The sequence below is a fragment of the Hylobates moloch genome, unplaced genomic scaffold (assembly GCF_009828535.3).
Source record: "Hylobates moloch isolate HMO894 unplaced genomic scaffold, HMol_V3 SCAFFOLD_16, whole genome shotgun sequence".
In the NCBI taxonomy this organism is placed as follows: Eukaryota; Metazoa; Chordata; class Mammalia; order Primates; family Hylobatidae; genus Hylobates; species Hylobates moloch.
In genome coordinates, this window is record NW_026652291.1 from 74,463,316 (window position 1) to 74,478,169 (window position 14,854).

The window sequence follows — 14,854 nt, forward strand, 5'->3', positions numbered from 1 at the left end:
CTCTTTGAAGCAACTGTGAATGGGAATTCACTCATGATTTGGCTCTCTGTTTGTCTGTGATTGGTGTACAAGAATGCTTGTGATTTTTGTACATTGATTTTATATCCTGAGACTTTGCTGAAGTTGCTTATCAGCTTGAGGAGATTTTGGGCTGAGACAATGGGGATTTCCAGATATACAGTCATGTCGTCTGCAAACAGGGACAATTTGACTTCCTCTTTTCCTAATTGAATACCCTTTATTTCCTTCTCCTGCCTGATTGCTCTGGCCAGAACTTCCAACACTATGTTGAATAGGAGTGGTGAGAGAGGGCATCCCTGTCTTGTGCCAGTTTTCAAAGGGAATGCTTCCAGTTTTTGCCCATTCAGTATGATATTGGCTGTGGGTTTGTCATAGATAGCTCTTATTATTTTGAGATACATCCCATCAATACCTAATTTATTGAGAGTTTTTAACATGAAGCGTTGTTGAATTTTGTCAAAGGCCTTTTCTGCATCTATTGAGATAATCATGTGGTTTTTGTCTTTGGTTCTGTTTATATGCTGGATTACATTTATTGATTTGCATATGTTGAACCAGCCTTGCATCCCAGGGATGAAGCCCACTTGATCATGGTGGATAAGCTTTTTTATGCGCTTCTGGATTTGGTTTGCCAGTATTTTATTGAGAATTTTTGCATCAATGTTCATCAAAGATATTGGTCTGAAGTTCTCTTTTTTGGTTGTGACTCTGCCAGGCTTTGGTATCAGTATGATGCTGGCCTCATAAAATGTGTTAGGGAGGATTCCCTCTTTTTCTGTTGATTGGAATAGTTTCAGAAGGAACGGTACCAGTTCCTCCTTGTACCTCTGGTAGAATTCGGCTGTGAATCCATCAGGTCCTGGACTCTTTTTGGTTGGTAAGCTATTGATTATTTCCACAATTTCAGAGCCTGTTATTGGTCTATTCAGAGATTCAACTTCTTCCTGGTTTAGTCTTGGGAGGGTGTATGTGTCGAGGAATTTATCCATTTCTTCTAGATTTTCTAGTTTATTTGCATAGAGGTGTTTGTAGTATTCTCTGATGGTAGATTGTATTTCTGTGGGATCGGTGGTGATATCCCCTTTTTCATTTTTTATTGCGTCTATTTGATTCTTCTCTCTTTTCTTCTTTATTAGTCTTGCTAGCGGTCTATGAATTTTGTTGATCTTTTCAAAAAACAGCTCCTGGAGTCATTAATTTTTTGAAGGGTTTTTTGTGTCTCTATTTCCTTCAGTTCTGCTCTGATTTTAGTTATTTCTAGCCTTCTGCTAGCTTTTGAATGTGTTTGCTCTTGCTTTTCTAGTTTCTTTTAATTGTGATGTTAGGGTGTCAATTTTGGATCTTTCTTGCTTTCTCTTGTGGGCATTTAGTGCTATAAATTTCCCTCTACACACTGCTTTGAATGTGTCGCAGAGATTCTGGTATGTTGTGTCTTTGTTCTTGTTGGTTTCAAAGAACATCTTTATTTCTGCCTTCATTTCGTTATGTACCCAGTAGTCATTCAGGAGCAGGTTGTTCAGTTTCCATGTAGTTGAGCGGTTTTGAGTGAGTTTCTTAATCCTGAGTTCTAGTTTGATTGCACTGTGGTCTGCGAGACAGTTTGTTATAATTTCTGTTCTTTTACATTTGCTGAGGAGAGCTTTACTTCCAACTGTGTGGTCAATTTTGGAATAGGTGTGGTGTGGTGCTGAAAAAAAATGTATATTCTGTTGATTTGGGGTGCAGAGTTCTGTGGATGTCTATTAGATCTGCTTCATGCAGAGCTGAATTCAATTCCTGGGTATCCTTGTTAACTTTCTGTCTCGTTGATCTGTCTAATGTTGACAGTGGAGTGTTAAAATCTCCCATTATTATGGTGCGGGAGTCTAAGTCTCTTTGTAGGTCACTCAGGACTTGCTTTATGAATCTGGGTGCTCCTGTATTGGGTGCATATGTATTTAGGAGAGTTAGCTCTTCTTGTTGAATTGATCTCTTTACCATTATGTAATGGCCTTCTTTGTCTCTTTTGATCTTTGTTGTTTTAAAGTCTATTTCATCAGAGACTGGGATTGCAACCCCTGCCCTTTTTTGTTTTCCATTTGCTTGGTAGATCTTCCTCCATCCCTTTATTTTGAGTCTATGTGTGTCTCTGCACGTGAGATGGGTTTCCTGAGTACAGCACACTGATGGGTCTTGACTCCTTATCCAATTTGCCAGTCTGTGTCTTTTAATTGGAGCATTTAGCCCATTTACATTTAAAGTTAATATTGTTATGTGTGAATTTGATCCTGTCATTATGATGTTAGCTGGTTATTTTGCTTGTTAGTTGATGCAGTTTCTTCATAGTGTTGATGGTCTTTACAACTGGGCATGTTTTTGCAGTGGCTGGTACCGGTTGTTCCTTTCCATGTTTAGTGCTTCCTTCAGGAGCTCTTTTAGGGCAGGCCTGGTGGTGACAAAATCACTCAGCATTTGCTTGGCTGTAAAGTATTTTATTTCTCCTTCACTTATGAAGCTTAGTTTGGCTGGATATGAAATTCTGGATTGAAAATTCTTTTCTTTAACAATGTTGAATATTGGCCCTCACTCTCTTCTGGCTCGTAGAGTTTCTGCCGAGAGATCAGCTGTTAGTCTGAGGGGCTTCCCTTTGTGGGTAACCCGACCTTTCACTCTGGCTGCCCTTACTCTGGCTGCCCTTAACATTTTTTCCTTCATTTCAACTTTGGTGAATCTGATAATTACGTGTCTTGGAGTTGCTCTTCTCGAGGAGTATCTTCGTGGCATTCTCGGTATTTCCTGAATCTGAATGTTGGCCTGCCTTGCTAGATTGGGGAAGTTCTCCTGGATAATATCTTGCAGAGTGTTTTCCAGCTTGGTTCCATTCTCCCTGTCACTTTCAGGTACACCAATCAGACGTAGATTTGGTCTTTTCACATAGTCCCATATTTCTTGGAGGCTTTGTTCGTTTCTTTTTATTCTTTTTTCTCTAAACTTCCCTTCTCACTTCATTTCATTCATTTCATCTTCCATCACTGATACCCTTTCTTCCAGTTGATTGCATCAGCTACTGAGGCTTCTGTATTCTTCACGTAGTTCTTGAAACTTGGCTTTCAGCTCCATCAGCTCCTTTAAGCACTTCTCTGCGTTGGTTATTTTAGTTAAACATTCATCTAATTTTTTTTCAAAGTTTTTAACTTCTTTGCCATTTTTTTGAATTTCCTCCTGTAGCTCGGAGTAGTTTGATCGTCTGAAGCCTTCTTCTCTCAGCTTGTCAAAGTCATTCTCCGTCCAGCTTTGTTCTGTTGCTGGTCAGGAACTGCATTCCTTTGGAGGAGGAGAGGTGCTCTGCTTTTTAGAGTTTCCAGTTTTTCTGCTCTGTTTTCTCCCCATCTTTGTAGTTTTTTCTACTTTTGGTCTTTGATGATGGTGATGTACAGATGGGTTTTTGGTGTGGGTGTCCTTTCTGTTTGTTAGTTTTCCTTCTAACAGACAGGACCCTCTGCTGCAGTTCTGTTGGAATTTGCTAGAGGTCCACTCCAGACCCTGTTTGGCTGGGTGCCAGCAGCGAGGCTGCAGAACAGCAGATTTTCGTGAACTGCAAATTCAGCTGTCTGATCGTTCCTGTGGAAGTTTTGTCTCAGAGGAGTACCCGGCCGAGTGAGGTGTCAGTTTGTCCCTACTAGGGGGTGCCTCCCAGTTAGGCTGTTCGGGGGTCAGGGTCCCACTTTAGGGGGCAGTCTTCCCATTCTCAGATCTCCAGCTGCGTGCTGGGAGAACCACTGCTCTCTTCAAAGCTGTCAGACAGGGACATTTAAGTCTGCAGAGGTTACTGCTGACTTTTTGTTTGTCTGTGCCCTGCTCCCAGAGGTGGAGCCTGCAGAGACAGGCAGGCCTCCTTGAACTGTGGTGGACTCCACCCAGTTCGAGCTTCCTGGCTGCTTTGTTTACCTAAGCAATCGTGGGCAATGGCGGGCGCCCCTCCCCCAGCCTCGCTGCCACCTTGCAGTTTGATCTCAGACTGCTGTGCTAGCAATCAGCCAAACTCCGTGGGCGTAGGACCCTCCAAGGCAGGTGCGGGACACAATCTGCTGGTGTGCCGTTTTCCAAGCCTCAGATGGAAACACAGAAATCACCTGTCTTCTGCGGCGCTCAGGCTGGGAGCTGTAGACCAGAGCTGTTCCTATTCGGCCTCTTGGCTCCACCCCCCCGCTCATTGATTTTATATCCTGAGACTCTGCTGAAGTTGCTTATCAGCTTAAGGAGGTTTTGGGCTGAGAGGATGGGGTTTTCTAAATATACAATCACGTCATCTGCAAACAGACAATTTGACTTCCTCTCTTCTTACTGAATACTCTTTATTGCTTTCTCTTGCCTGATTGTCCTGGCCAGAACTTCCAATAATGCCAATAATATGTTGAATGGGAGTGGGTATGAGAGGGCATCCTTGTCTTGTGCCAGTTTTCAGAGGGAATTCTTCCAGTTTTTGCCCATTCAGTATGATATTGCCTGTGGGTTTGTCATAAATAGCTTTTACTATTTTGAGATACCTTCCATCAATACCTAGTTTACTGAGAGTTTTTAGCATTAAGGGTGTTGAATTTTGTTGAAGGCCTTTTCTGCATCCAATGAGATAATCATTTGTTTTTTGTCATTGATTCTGTTTCTATGATGGATTACGTTTATTGATTTGCATATGTTGAACCATCCTTGCATCCCAGGGATGAAGCTGACTTGATCGTGGTGGATAAGCTATTTGATGTGCTGCTGGATTCGGTTTGCAAGTATTTTATAGAAGATTTTTGCATGAATGCTTATCAAGGATATTTGCCTGAAATTTTCTTTTTTTGGTTGTCTCTGCCACGTTTTGGTATCAGCATAATGCTGGCTTCATAAAATGAGTTAGGGAGGATTCCCTCTTTTTCTGTTCTTTGCAACAGTTTCAGAAGGAATGGTACCGGCTCTTCTTTGTACCTCTGGGAGAATTTGGCCGTGAATCCATCTGGTCCTGGACTTTTTTTTGTTGGTAGGCTATTAATTCCTGACTCAATTTCAGAACTTGTTTTTGGTCTATTCAGGGATTTGACTTCCTCCTGGTTTAGACTTGGAAAGGTGTATGTGTGCAGAAATTTATCCATTTCTTCTAGATTTTCTAGTTTATTTGTGTAGAGGTCTTTATAGTATTCTCTGATGTTAGTTTGTATTTTTTTGGGATCTGTGGTGATAGCCCCTTTATCACTTTATATTGCTTCTATTTGTTTCTTCTTTCTTTTCTTCTTTACTAGTCTGGCTAGCGGTCTACTTTGTTCATCTTTTAAAAAAACCAGCTCCTGGATTCATTGATTTTTTTGAAGGGCTTTCTGTGTCTCTATCTGCTTCAGTTCTGCTCTGATCTTAGTTATTTCTTGCCTTGTGCTAGCGTTTGAATTTGTTTGCTCTTGCTTCTCTAGTTCTTTCAATTGTGATGTTAGGGTGTCATTTTTAGATCTTTCCTGCTTTCTCTTGTGGGCATTTAGTGCTATAAATTTCCCTCTAGACACTGCTTTAAATGTGTCCCAGAGTTTCTGGTATGTTGTATCTTTGTTCTCATTGGTTTCAAAGAACATCTTTATTTCTGCCTTCATTTCGTTATTTACCCAGTAGTCATTCAGGAGCAGGTTGTTCAGATTTCATGTAGTTGTGTAGTTTTCTTAATCCTGAGTTCTAATTTGATTGCGCTGTGGTCAGAGAGACTGTTTGCTATGATTTCCATTCTTTTCCATTTCCTGAAGAGTGTTTCACTTGCAATTATGTGATCAGATTTAGAATAAGTGCAATAGGTGCTGAGAAGAATGTACATTCTGTCAATTTAGGGTGGAGAGTTCTGTAGATGTCTATTAGGTCTGCTTGGTGCAGAGCTCAATTGAATTCCTGAATGTTCTTGTTTTCTGTCATTGATCTGTCTAATATGGACAACGGGGTGTTAGAGTCTCCCACTATTATTGTGTGGGAGTATAAGTCTCTTTGTAGGTCTCTAAGAACTTGCTTTATGAATCTGGGTGCTCCTGTGTTGAGTGCATATAGGTTTAGGACAGTTAGCCCTTCTTCTTGCATTGATCCCTTTACCATTGTATCATGCCCTTCTTTGTCTCTTTTGATCTTTGTTGGTTTAAATTCTGTTTTATCAGAGACTAAGATTGCAACCCTTGCTTTTTTTTTTTTTTTTTTTTTTGCTTTCCATATGCTTGGTAAATATTCCTCTAGCCCTTTATTTTAGCCTTTGTGCATCTTTGCACGTGAGATGGGTCTCCTGAATACAGCACACTGATGGGTCTTGACTCTTTATCCAATTTGCCAGTCTGTGTCTTTTAACTGGGGCATTATCATATTTACATTTAAGATTAATATTGTTATGTTTGAATTTGATCCTGTCATTATGATGCTAGCTGGTTATTTTCCCATTAGCTGATGCAGTTTCTTCGTAGTGTTGATGGTCTTTACAATTTGGTATATTTTTGCAGTGGCTGGTACCAGTTTTTCCTTTCCATGTTTCGTGCTTCGTACAGGAGCTCTTGTGAGGCAGGCCTGGTGATGACAAAAATCTCTCAGCATTTGCACATCTGTAAAGGATTATATTTCTCCTTTGCTTATGAAACTTAGTTTGGCTGGATGTGAAATTCTGGGTTGAAAATTCTTTTCTTTAAGGAGGTTGAATATTGGCCCCCACTCTCTTCTGGCTTGTAGGTTTTCTGCCGAGAGATCTGCTGTTAGTCTGATGGGCTTCCCTTTGTGGGTAACCTGACCTTTCTCTCTGGCTGCCTTAACATTTTTTCCTTCATTTCAACCCTGGTGAATCTGATGATTATGTGTCTTGGGGTTGCTCTTCTCAAGGAGTATCTTTGTGGTGTTCTTTGTATTTTTTGAATTTGAATGTTGGCCTGTCTTGCTAGGTTGGGGAATTTCTCCTCGATAATATCCTGAAGAGTGTTTTCCAACTTGGTTCCGTTCTCCCCATCACTTTCAAGTACACCAATCAAAAGTAGATTTTGTCTTTTCACATAGTCCCATATATCTAGGAGGCTTTGTTTGTTCCTTTTCATTCTTTTTTCTCTAATCTTGTCTTCAAACTTTATTTCATTAAGGTGATGTTCAATCTCTGATATCCTTTCTTCTGCTTGATCAATTCAGCTATTGATACTTGTGTATGTATCACGTGCTGTGTTTTTCAGCTTCATCGGGTCATTTATGTTCTTCTCTAAATTGGTTATTCTAGTTAGTGTTTCCTCTAACCTTTTTTCAAGGTTCTTAGCTTCCTTGCATTGGGTTAGAACATGCTCCTTTAGCTCAGAGGAGTTTGTTATTACCCAGCTACTAAAGCCTATTTCTGTCAGTTCATCAAACTCCTTCTCCATCTAGTTTTATTCCTTTGCTGGCAAGTAGCTGTGATCCTTTGGAGGAGAAGTCACATTCTGGTTTTGGAATTTTCAGTCTTTTTCTGCTGGTTTCTCCCCATCTTCATGGATTTATCTACTTTTGGTCTTTGATGTTGGTGACCTTCGGATTGGGTTTCTGACTGGACGTCCTTTTTGTTGATGTTGATGCTATCCCTTTCTGTTTGTTAGTTTTCCTTCTAACAGTCAGGCCTTTCTGCTGCAGATCTGCTGGAGTTTGCTGGAGGTCCACTCTAGACCCTGTTTGCCTGGATATCACCAGCAGAAGTTGCAGAATAGCAGTAATTCCTGCCTGTTCCCTCCTCTGGAAGCTTCGTCCTAGAGGGGAACCCACTGGATGCCAGCCAGAGCTCTCCTGTATGAGGTGTCTGTCAGCCCCTACTTGGAGGTGTCTCCAAGTCAGGATACATAGGGGTCAGGGACCTATTTGAGGAGGCAGTCTGACCCTTAGCATAGCTTGAACGCTGTGCTGCGAGATCTGCTGGTCTCTTCAGAGCCATCAGGCAGAGACATTTAAGTCTGCTGAAGCTGCACCCACATCCACCCCTTCCCCAGGTGCTCTGTGCCAGGGAGATGGGGGTTTTATTTATAAGCCCCTGACTGGTGCTGCTGCCTTTTTTTCAGAGATGCCCTGCTCAGAGAGGAAGACTCTAGAGAGGCAGTCTGGCCACAGTGGCGTTGCTGAGCTGCAGTGGGCTCCACCCAGTTCAGACTTCCCTGTGGCTTTGTTTACAATGTGAGAGTAAAACTGCCTACTCAAGCCTCAGCAGTGGTGAATGCCCCTCCCCACACCAAGCTGGTGCATCCGAGGTCGACCTCATACTCCTATACTGGCAATGAGAATTTCAAGCCAGTGGATCTTAACTTGCTGGGCTCCATGGGGGTGTGACCTGCCATGCCAGACCACTTGGCTCCCTGGCTTCAGCCCCCTTCCCAGGGGAGTGAATGGTCTGTCTTGCTGACGTTCCAGGTGCCACTGGGGTATGGAAAAAAAACTCCTGCAGCTAGCTTGGTGTCTGCCCAAACGGCCGCCCAGTTTTGTGCTTGAAACCCAAGACCTTGGTGGTGTAGGCACCAGAGGGAATCTCCTGGTCTGTGGGTAGTGAAGACTGTGGGAAAACCACAGTGTCTGGGCCAGAATGCACAGTTATTCAGGCGCAGTCCCTCACGGCTTCCCTTGGGTAGGGAAGAGAATTTCCTGACCCCTTACACTTTCCAGGTGAGGCAACATCCCACCCTGCTTCAGCTCACCCTCCATGGGCTGCACCCACTGTCCAATCAGTCCCAATGAGATGAACCAGGTACCTCAGTAGGAAATGCAGAAATCACCTGCCTTCTGTGTTGATCTCACTGGGAGCTGCAGCCTGGAGCTGTTCCTATTCGGCCATCTTGCCAGCAAATCCTCCATTTGTTTCTTAATTGCATCTTCTATTTCTTCCATCTCCTCAAAAGCAGAAGTCTCCCTTCTATTAAATTTGACAGTATAATTTTTTCATTTTAGTGATGCCCATACAATTATATTTATGTGTTATATGATAAAATTCAAGATAAACTTTGTTGCCTGAGAGCTATACAGTGGTATATAAATATAAGTGGCTTTGTGAGTATAGTTTCCTACCACTCTGCTTCCCACATCACCAAATTTATGAAGCACACAATATACTCTTTGATAATCAGGAGCTGGCCCTACATTAATTCCAGGTGCTGTAGTACATTTAATACTTAGATATTTTTGGCCAGGCGCAATGGCTCAGGCCTGTAATCCCAGCACTTTGAGAGGCCGAGGTAAGTGGATCACTTGAGATCAGGAGATCAAGACCGGCTTGTGCAACATGGTGAAACTCCACCAGTTTAAAATTCTTAAAATTTTAAGTTCAGTATTAATTGGCTTACTTTATAATAAAGAAATTATTTTTTCTCTGAAAGTACTTTAGCAGGTTATTTTATTAAACTAAACCAACTGCAGCAACAGTGGAAGCAAATCATTGACGTTACTAGACTGTCTGATTTACAGATTAAATTTCCTCATCCACACTCTTATGCATTCTGAATATATTTCCCTCTCTCTGTATGTCATTCAGAATTAAGGCCTATTATACTGGAGCATATGCTGATTTCCTTAAAAATAAGTGAGGAAGTCAATGATTTTCTTTTTTCAATTAAAAATAATGTTTAAGATGGGGTCTCACTGTGTTGCTCAGGCTGGTCTAGAACTCCTTGTCTAATCCTTCTGCCTTGGCCTCCCAAACTGCTGATATTACAAGCATGAGCCATCATGCTCAGCTTCAACTATCTTCTTGGAAGGGTCTTAGCAAATTAATTGATGTAGTAAATCAGGAAATAAAAGTAGGCGTTATCCTTTCAGAAATGTATTCTTAGGAAAAAGCAGCACATACTTCTACATTTCATATTTGCTTAGGTTTTATTTATTTTAGTTCAGTAAGACAAGCCAAACCTGCCCATTTTTTAAAAAAGAATGATTTAAGAATGTTATCAGTAAGTGAACAAAGGTTGAGAAAACTAGTTTCCTTCTCCCAATTCATGAAAAACCTGTAGGAACAGGCAGTTGTTTTTCTCAGTAAAATGTTTATAAAATACTTGAGTATTGTGTAACATTTTGTACAAAGTTAATTAGATATAAGTAACTCCTTTTAAAAATGATACACATATGAATGCATATTCTTTGGCAGGTATTGTGCCAGTTATTTTCACATATGTAGATCATCTCATTTCATTCTCATATGATTTCCATGATATTTTTCTCATGGTTTTCGAGTTGAGGAAATTAATATTCAGTAGGTAAGTTTTTTTCCCAATGTCACTCAGAGCGAATGACAAGACTGGAATTTGTCTTTAACTTTATCTTCTAAGTTCTTTATCTTCTAAGTTCAACCCAACATCTCTTCATCTACACCATTTTCAGCACTGTTGACATAGTGGTCTGGATAATTCTCTGTTGTAGGACTCTATCCTCTGTTTAGCAGCATCTTTAGCTTCTATTCACTAAATGCTAGTACCGTCTCACCCTCCCCGCCACCCCGACCAGTTGTGACAAAAATGTCTTCAGATGTTGCAGAATGTCCTCTGAGGAACAAAATTACTCCTAGTTAAGACCTACTGATGTATATTGTTGTACCTCATCTCTAAATTTTAATCCAAAAATGTTTATCCAATTAAATAGCATATATACAACACCCTAATATTGAGCAATTACTGTAAAATAAATGAAGCATAAACAGAATAATAAGTGCATATTGTAGGATGATTAGTGAAATGATCTCCTGTAAGGACTTGGCCAATACCTGATCATAGAGACAAGAGAGGAAGTCAGGAAAATAGCATCAAAACTTGGTATAAATGGAAAAATACTAATTGCAAAAGTAAGCGGAATCCATGTGTAACATTACAGTTAAGAGAGAGTTCAATGAGCAGGTAGGCAGGCAAGTTGAAGAGAATATAAATATCTGCTAGCAAAACATATAAATGGCTCATAAACCTTATAACTACAAGTTATATTTAGCTGAGGTGGCATAGAGAGTCAGGGACCAGGAAAATAGTCAGGGCCACAGACATAAAGTAATAGACCAGGGACACCACAGAGAGCAGGGACATACGCCGGGTGAGCCGGCCAGAGGGTAGAAGGGAGGCGGCATAGTCTGCTATGATACCAGCTACATCTAGATTACAAGCCTTATCAAAGGCGATGAAACCTACATTTGCATTGGCCTCACAGACGCAGAAGGAGCTGTCGTCTTTCATCAACAGGTCAATGCCACACACATCCATCCCCAGGATATTAGACACCTGGATAGCTAGCTGCTTCCCTTGTTCACTCAATGAGCACATCATCCCCACACCACCTAATGAGCAGTTGCTTTGCATTCTCCCATCTGTTGAACAATGTAACATGGTGCCAACCACACGGCCTCCCACGACAATGACACGTACATCCCGTCCATGAGACTCTTTAACGTACTTCTGGAACAGGTATGGCGCTTCATGGTGAATAAGATGGCTTAGATCAGCCAAATGGTGCTTATCTCGAGCCAAGAAAACAGCTTTACCTCTATGACCCCGCGTATTCTTTACTACCATTGGGAACTCCAGTACTTCAGCTTCATCAATCATTTTAGCAAAATTTTCATGGCCACCATAAGAGAAGGTATCTGGCAGAGGAACACCATGGCCAGCCAACTCTTGAAATGTCCAGAACTTATTAACGCAGTTCAGGATGGCTTGAGGTCGGTTCATTAACCGACATCCCATCTTCTCTAGATGGCACAAAACAGTGATGTCACTATCACTTTGCACCCAAGGGGTTGGTACTCTGAGTACCACCACTTGTGAGTAGGCAGTGAGGTGTCCACTGCCAGTGAGACTAGTGAGCCGGAGCTGGGTCCCCCAGCCAGCACTGCTGTTGACAACATGAGTGCAAGTTCCAGCTCTGTTGACAGCAACCCTGAAAGCACGGAGCGAGAGCTGCTCACCAAGCTCTCAGGGGGCCTGTTCAACATGAACCAGCTGCTAGCCAATGAAATCAAACTACTGGTGGACTGACTCCACTGGTAATTAACCAACAAAACCCTTGTAAAACTTTCTTTTTTCTTTTCTATTTTTAAAACCAACTTGCAATGCTTTTCATGGAGGATGCTCAGGAATATGAGAGAAAATTAGTAGGATTAGTTGGAGAGAGTGGGAGATAGATGAGACCTCTGCTAGTAAGATGTTACTTCATTTACAAATCCTACAAATAGAGAGGCAGAATAGGTGGGGTATAGAAAAATGTCAGGCCCTCATAGTTACCCTTTTAAATTGCTAAAAAATTTGTATGCTCATAGGCCATGAGGAACAAATACTTTTTTTTATGGTCCCTTGTTTTTGTTTTTGTACAAAAAAAAATGGTTTTGCTACAAATATCCAAGTAGCATAACTTCACATTTTGTTGGAAGATTTGTCATCGGTGAGGAAAACACCTGCTTAAATTACAGGAATTTTTGTGTTACACAGCTCTGAAAATTCTGCCATTTCCTTATCTGCCTTTAGTTTGTAGTTTATGAAATCTTGAGGTGCTCTTTTACCGGGATTTCTTATTTTGCTTTTTCCCCCTTAATTTGGTGGGAGGGTCAAATTGAATATAACCCAATAAAGACTTCTTAATGACAAAAAAAAAAAAAAAAAAAAAGTAATAGACCAGGGAACATAGAAACCAAGACAGAAACCACTTCAGGAAGGAAATCTATTACATGGCACTCACTGCAGTAATACACATTAAGGACATTTTCTACCTTGGCCTGCCATTGGATTCAATGTGGTGAGCAACAAAGGAGAAATGTGCAGGCTTATTTGATGTGAATTAGAAATAGGATCATATCAAACATTAGTAAGTACAAACATTTTTAAAGTTTTACTTTCTACACTAAATTATAAAAATTAAATTTATAAAGAATTATATAATTTTAAAACTGGAAGAGTGAATTTAAACTTTGCTTATCTTATTACCTCATTAACTTCCTGGTTAACAGGAGTAGTTAACATCCTATGTGGATATTGTGTAAGCTGCACTATTGATTACATGCTTTAGAATTTCTGAGAGTGATTCAGTGACTGTTATTTCATCATTTATGCTTACTGTAACTTAAAATATGTTCCTATACAACTTAAGTGTCTTTGAGTTATAATACTACTACTATGCTGAAAATGCACCTGAAAATTAGTAACTTTGGAAAGAGGGTAAATGTAATATGTCTTTGTGAAGAAAGCTAAACAAGGGGACCCTGTTGTCAATTAAGGAAAGACTATTCTGAGGAAGAAGTACTAAAGCAAAAATTGTGCTTCAGTGGTTACAGATTTATAAATGCTTGGAATATAGCTCTCCTGCTTCACCTTTATTCCTACTGGAAAATTCCTTAGAATTATAGATGTTTTGATTTACTGAAGTTCTTAAGGAATGTATTCTTTCCATAAAATGAAATTATTATATATAAATGAAGTATTAATTTATTAGAATTGGGAAGAAAACCACAAGATGAAATGGAAAAAAACTACAAATTATAAGTTCTGAGAAGGAAGAGTAGGATCTATGAGACAGACTAACAAAGAGGAAAATCAAGATTTAGATTGAAGACCCACATAGGTGTATCTAAGAAAGTGATATTTTTGCTTTGTCTTACTGGATGAGTAAGACTTTGTCAGGTAGAAGCATGGATGGAAAGGCATTCCAAACAAATACCTTCAGCAGAAAAAACTTGACACGCTTGAGAATCTGAATGCCTAGCTAAAAGGTGAGGAAGGAGGTAGAGAGGTCAGTGATGCAGGGCTTTATAGACCACAGCAAGTATAGAAGAGGTTTCCAGTGCAGACATAAAGACTGTGGGTTCAAATTCTGGCTCTGCTACATGTATTAAATTACTTATCTCTCTTTGTTTCCATTTTTTATCAGTAAAAAAGGAATATTAATAGGACTTCTCATGCAAGTTGTGACATTTAGTGAGTTAACATATAGCATTTATTATTTTTAGAGACTTTTCTGAATGCAAGGAAATGCTATTGCAGGTTTTTAAGTGACATTGTCTACTTCCATCTTTTTTAAAAGATCATGTCCCTTGTTTGGGAAAGTCTTGATGGTAATTAACAGGTTTCCAAGGCATTTTGAATGCTAAGTAGCTTTTGAACTTGCAGGTATAATCCAAACATGTCCATCTGAGAGAAAAATCAAAATCAGGTATAAATTTGCCCCCCTAAAAATTAAATGATAGAAGACTAGAAAGTGAGGAGTGATTAGGAAATTAAATCAAGATGCTCGTAATTTTAATAATGGTGAGATTTTTAAAACTTAATCATTGATTCTTAATATGTGATTGGTTACAGTATACTGGTTACTGCTTTAGGCATAATAGGCAAATGCAGAATTCCCAAGTGAAGCTGTCTCACTGAGTTTTAAATTACGCCATATATGTAAAGTTAAAATATAAGGGAATGGAGTAGGCTAAGATTTTTTAAAGAGTTTACAAAAAGCATTGCCATTAAAGAAACAATGATAAATTGAATTTTATTTAAATCGAGAACTTACCTTCATCAAAAGACAGCATTAAGAGTCAGGCATGGTTGCATATGCCCATAGTCCGAGCTACTCAGGAGACTGAGGCAGGAGGATTGTTTGAGCCCAGGAGTTCAAGGTCAGCCTGGGAAACATAGTGAGACCTTGTCTCAACCAATCAATCAATATACACATACATAAGACGATATGAAGAGAATGAAACATCACTGCATCCATATTACAATAACTAAAGTTAAAAGCACTTGACAATGCCATTCTGAGGGAGGATATAAAGCAATTGAAACTCATATTTTGCTGATGGGAGTACAAACTGGTACAACTAATTTAGAAGACTATTAGCAGCATCTAAATCTAAATCGGCATCTATTGT

The 14,854-nt window shown here is 40.0% G+C and overlaps 2 protein-coding genes across 4 annotated transcripts in view; one reads left to right on the forward strand and one right to left on the reverse strand.

Annotated features, from left to right (window-relative positions):
- The window catches only part of MIPOL1 (mirror-image polydactyly 1), a 372,872-nt gene that overhangs the window by 305,396 nt on the left and 52,622 nt on the right, over positions 1-14,854 (forward strand). The window lies entirely within an intron of this gene.
- Positions 10,944-14,377, reverse strand: LOC116456202 (beta-citrylglutamate synthase B-like). Its single transcript, XM_032753760.1, has 2 exons — positions 14,373-14,377; positions 10,944-11,886 (listed from the first exon to the last, which is right to left on the reverse strand). Exons 1-2 carry the CDS (start codon positions 14,375-14,377, stop codon positions 10,944-10,946), a joined length of 948 nt encoding a protein of 315 aa, XP_032609651.1.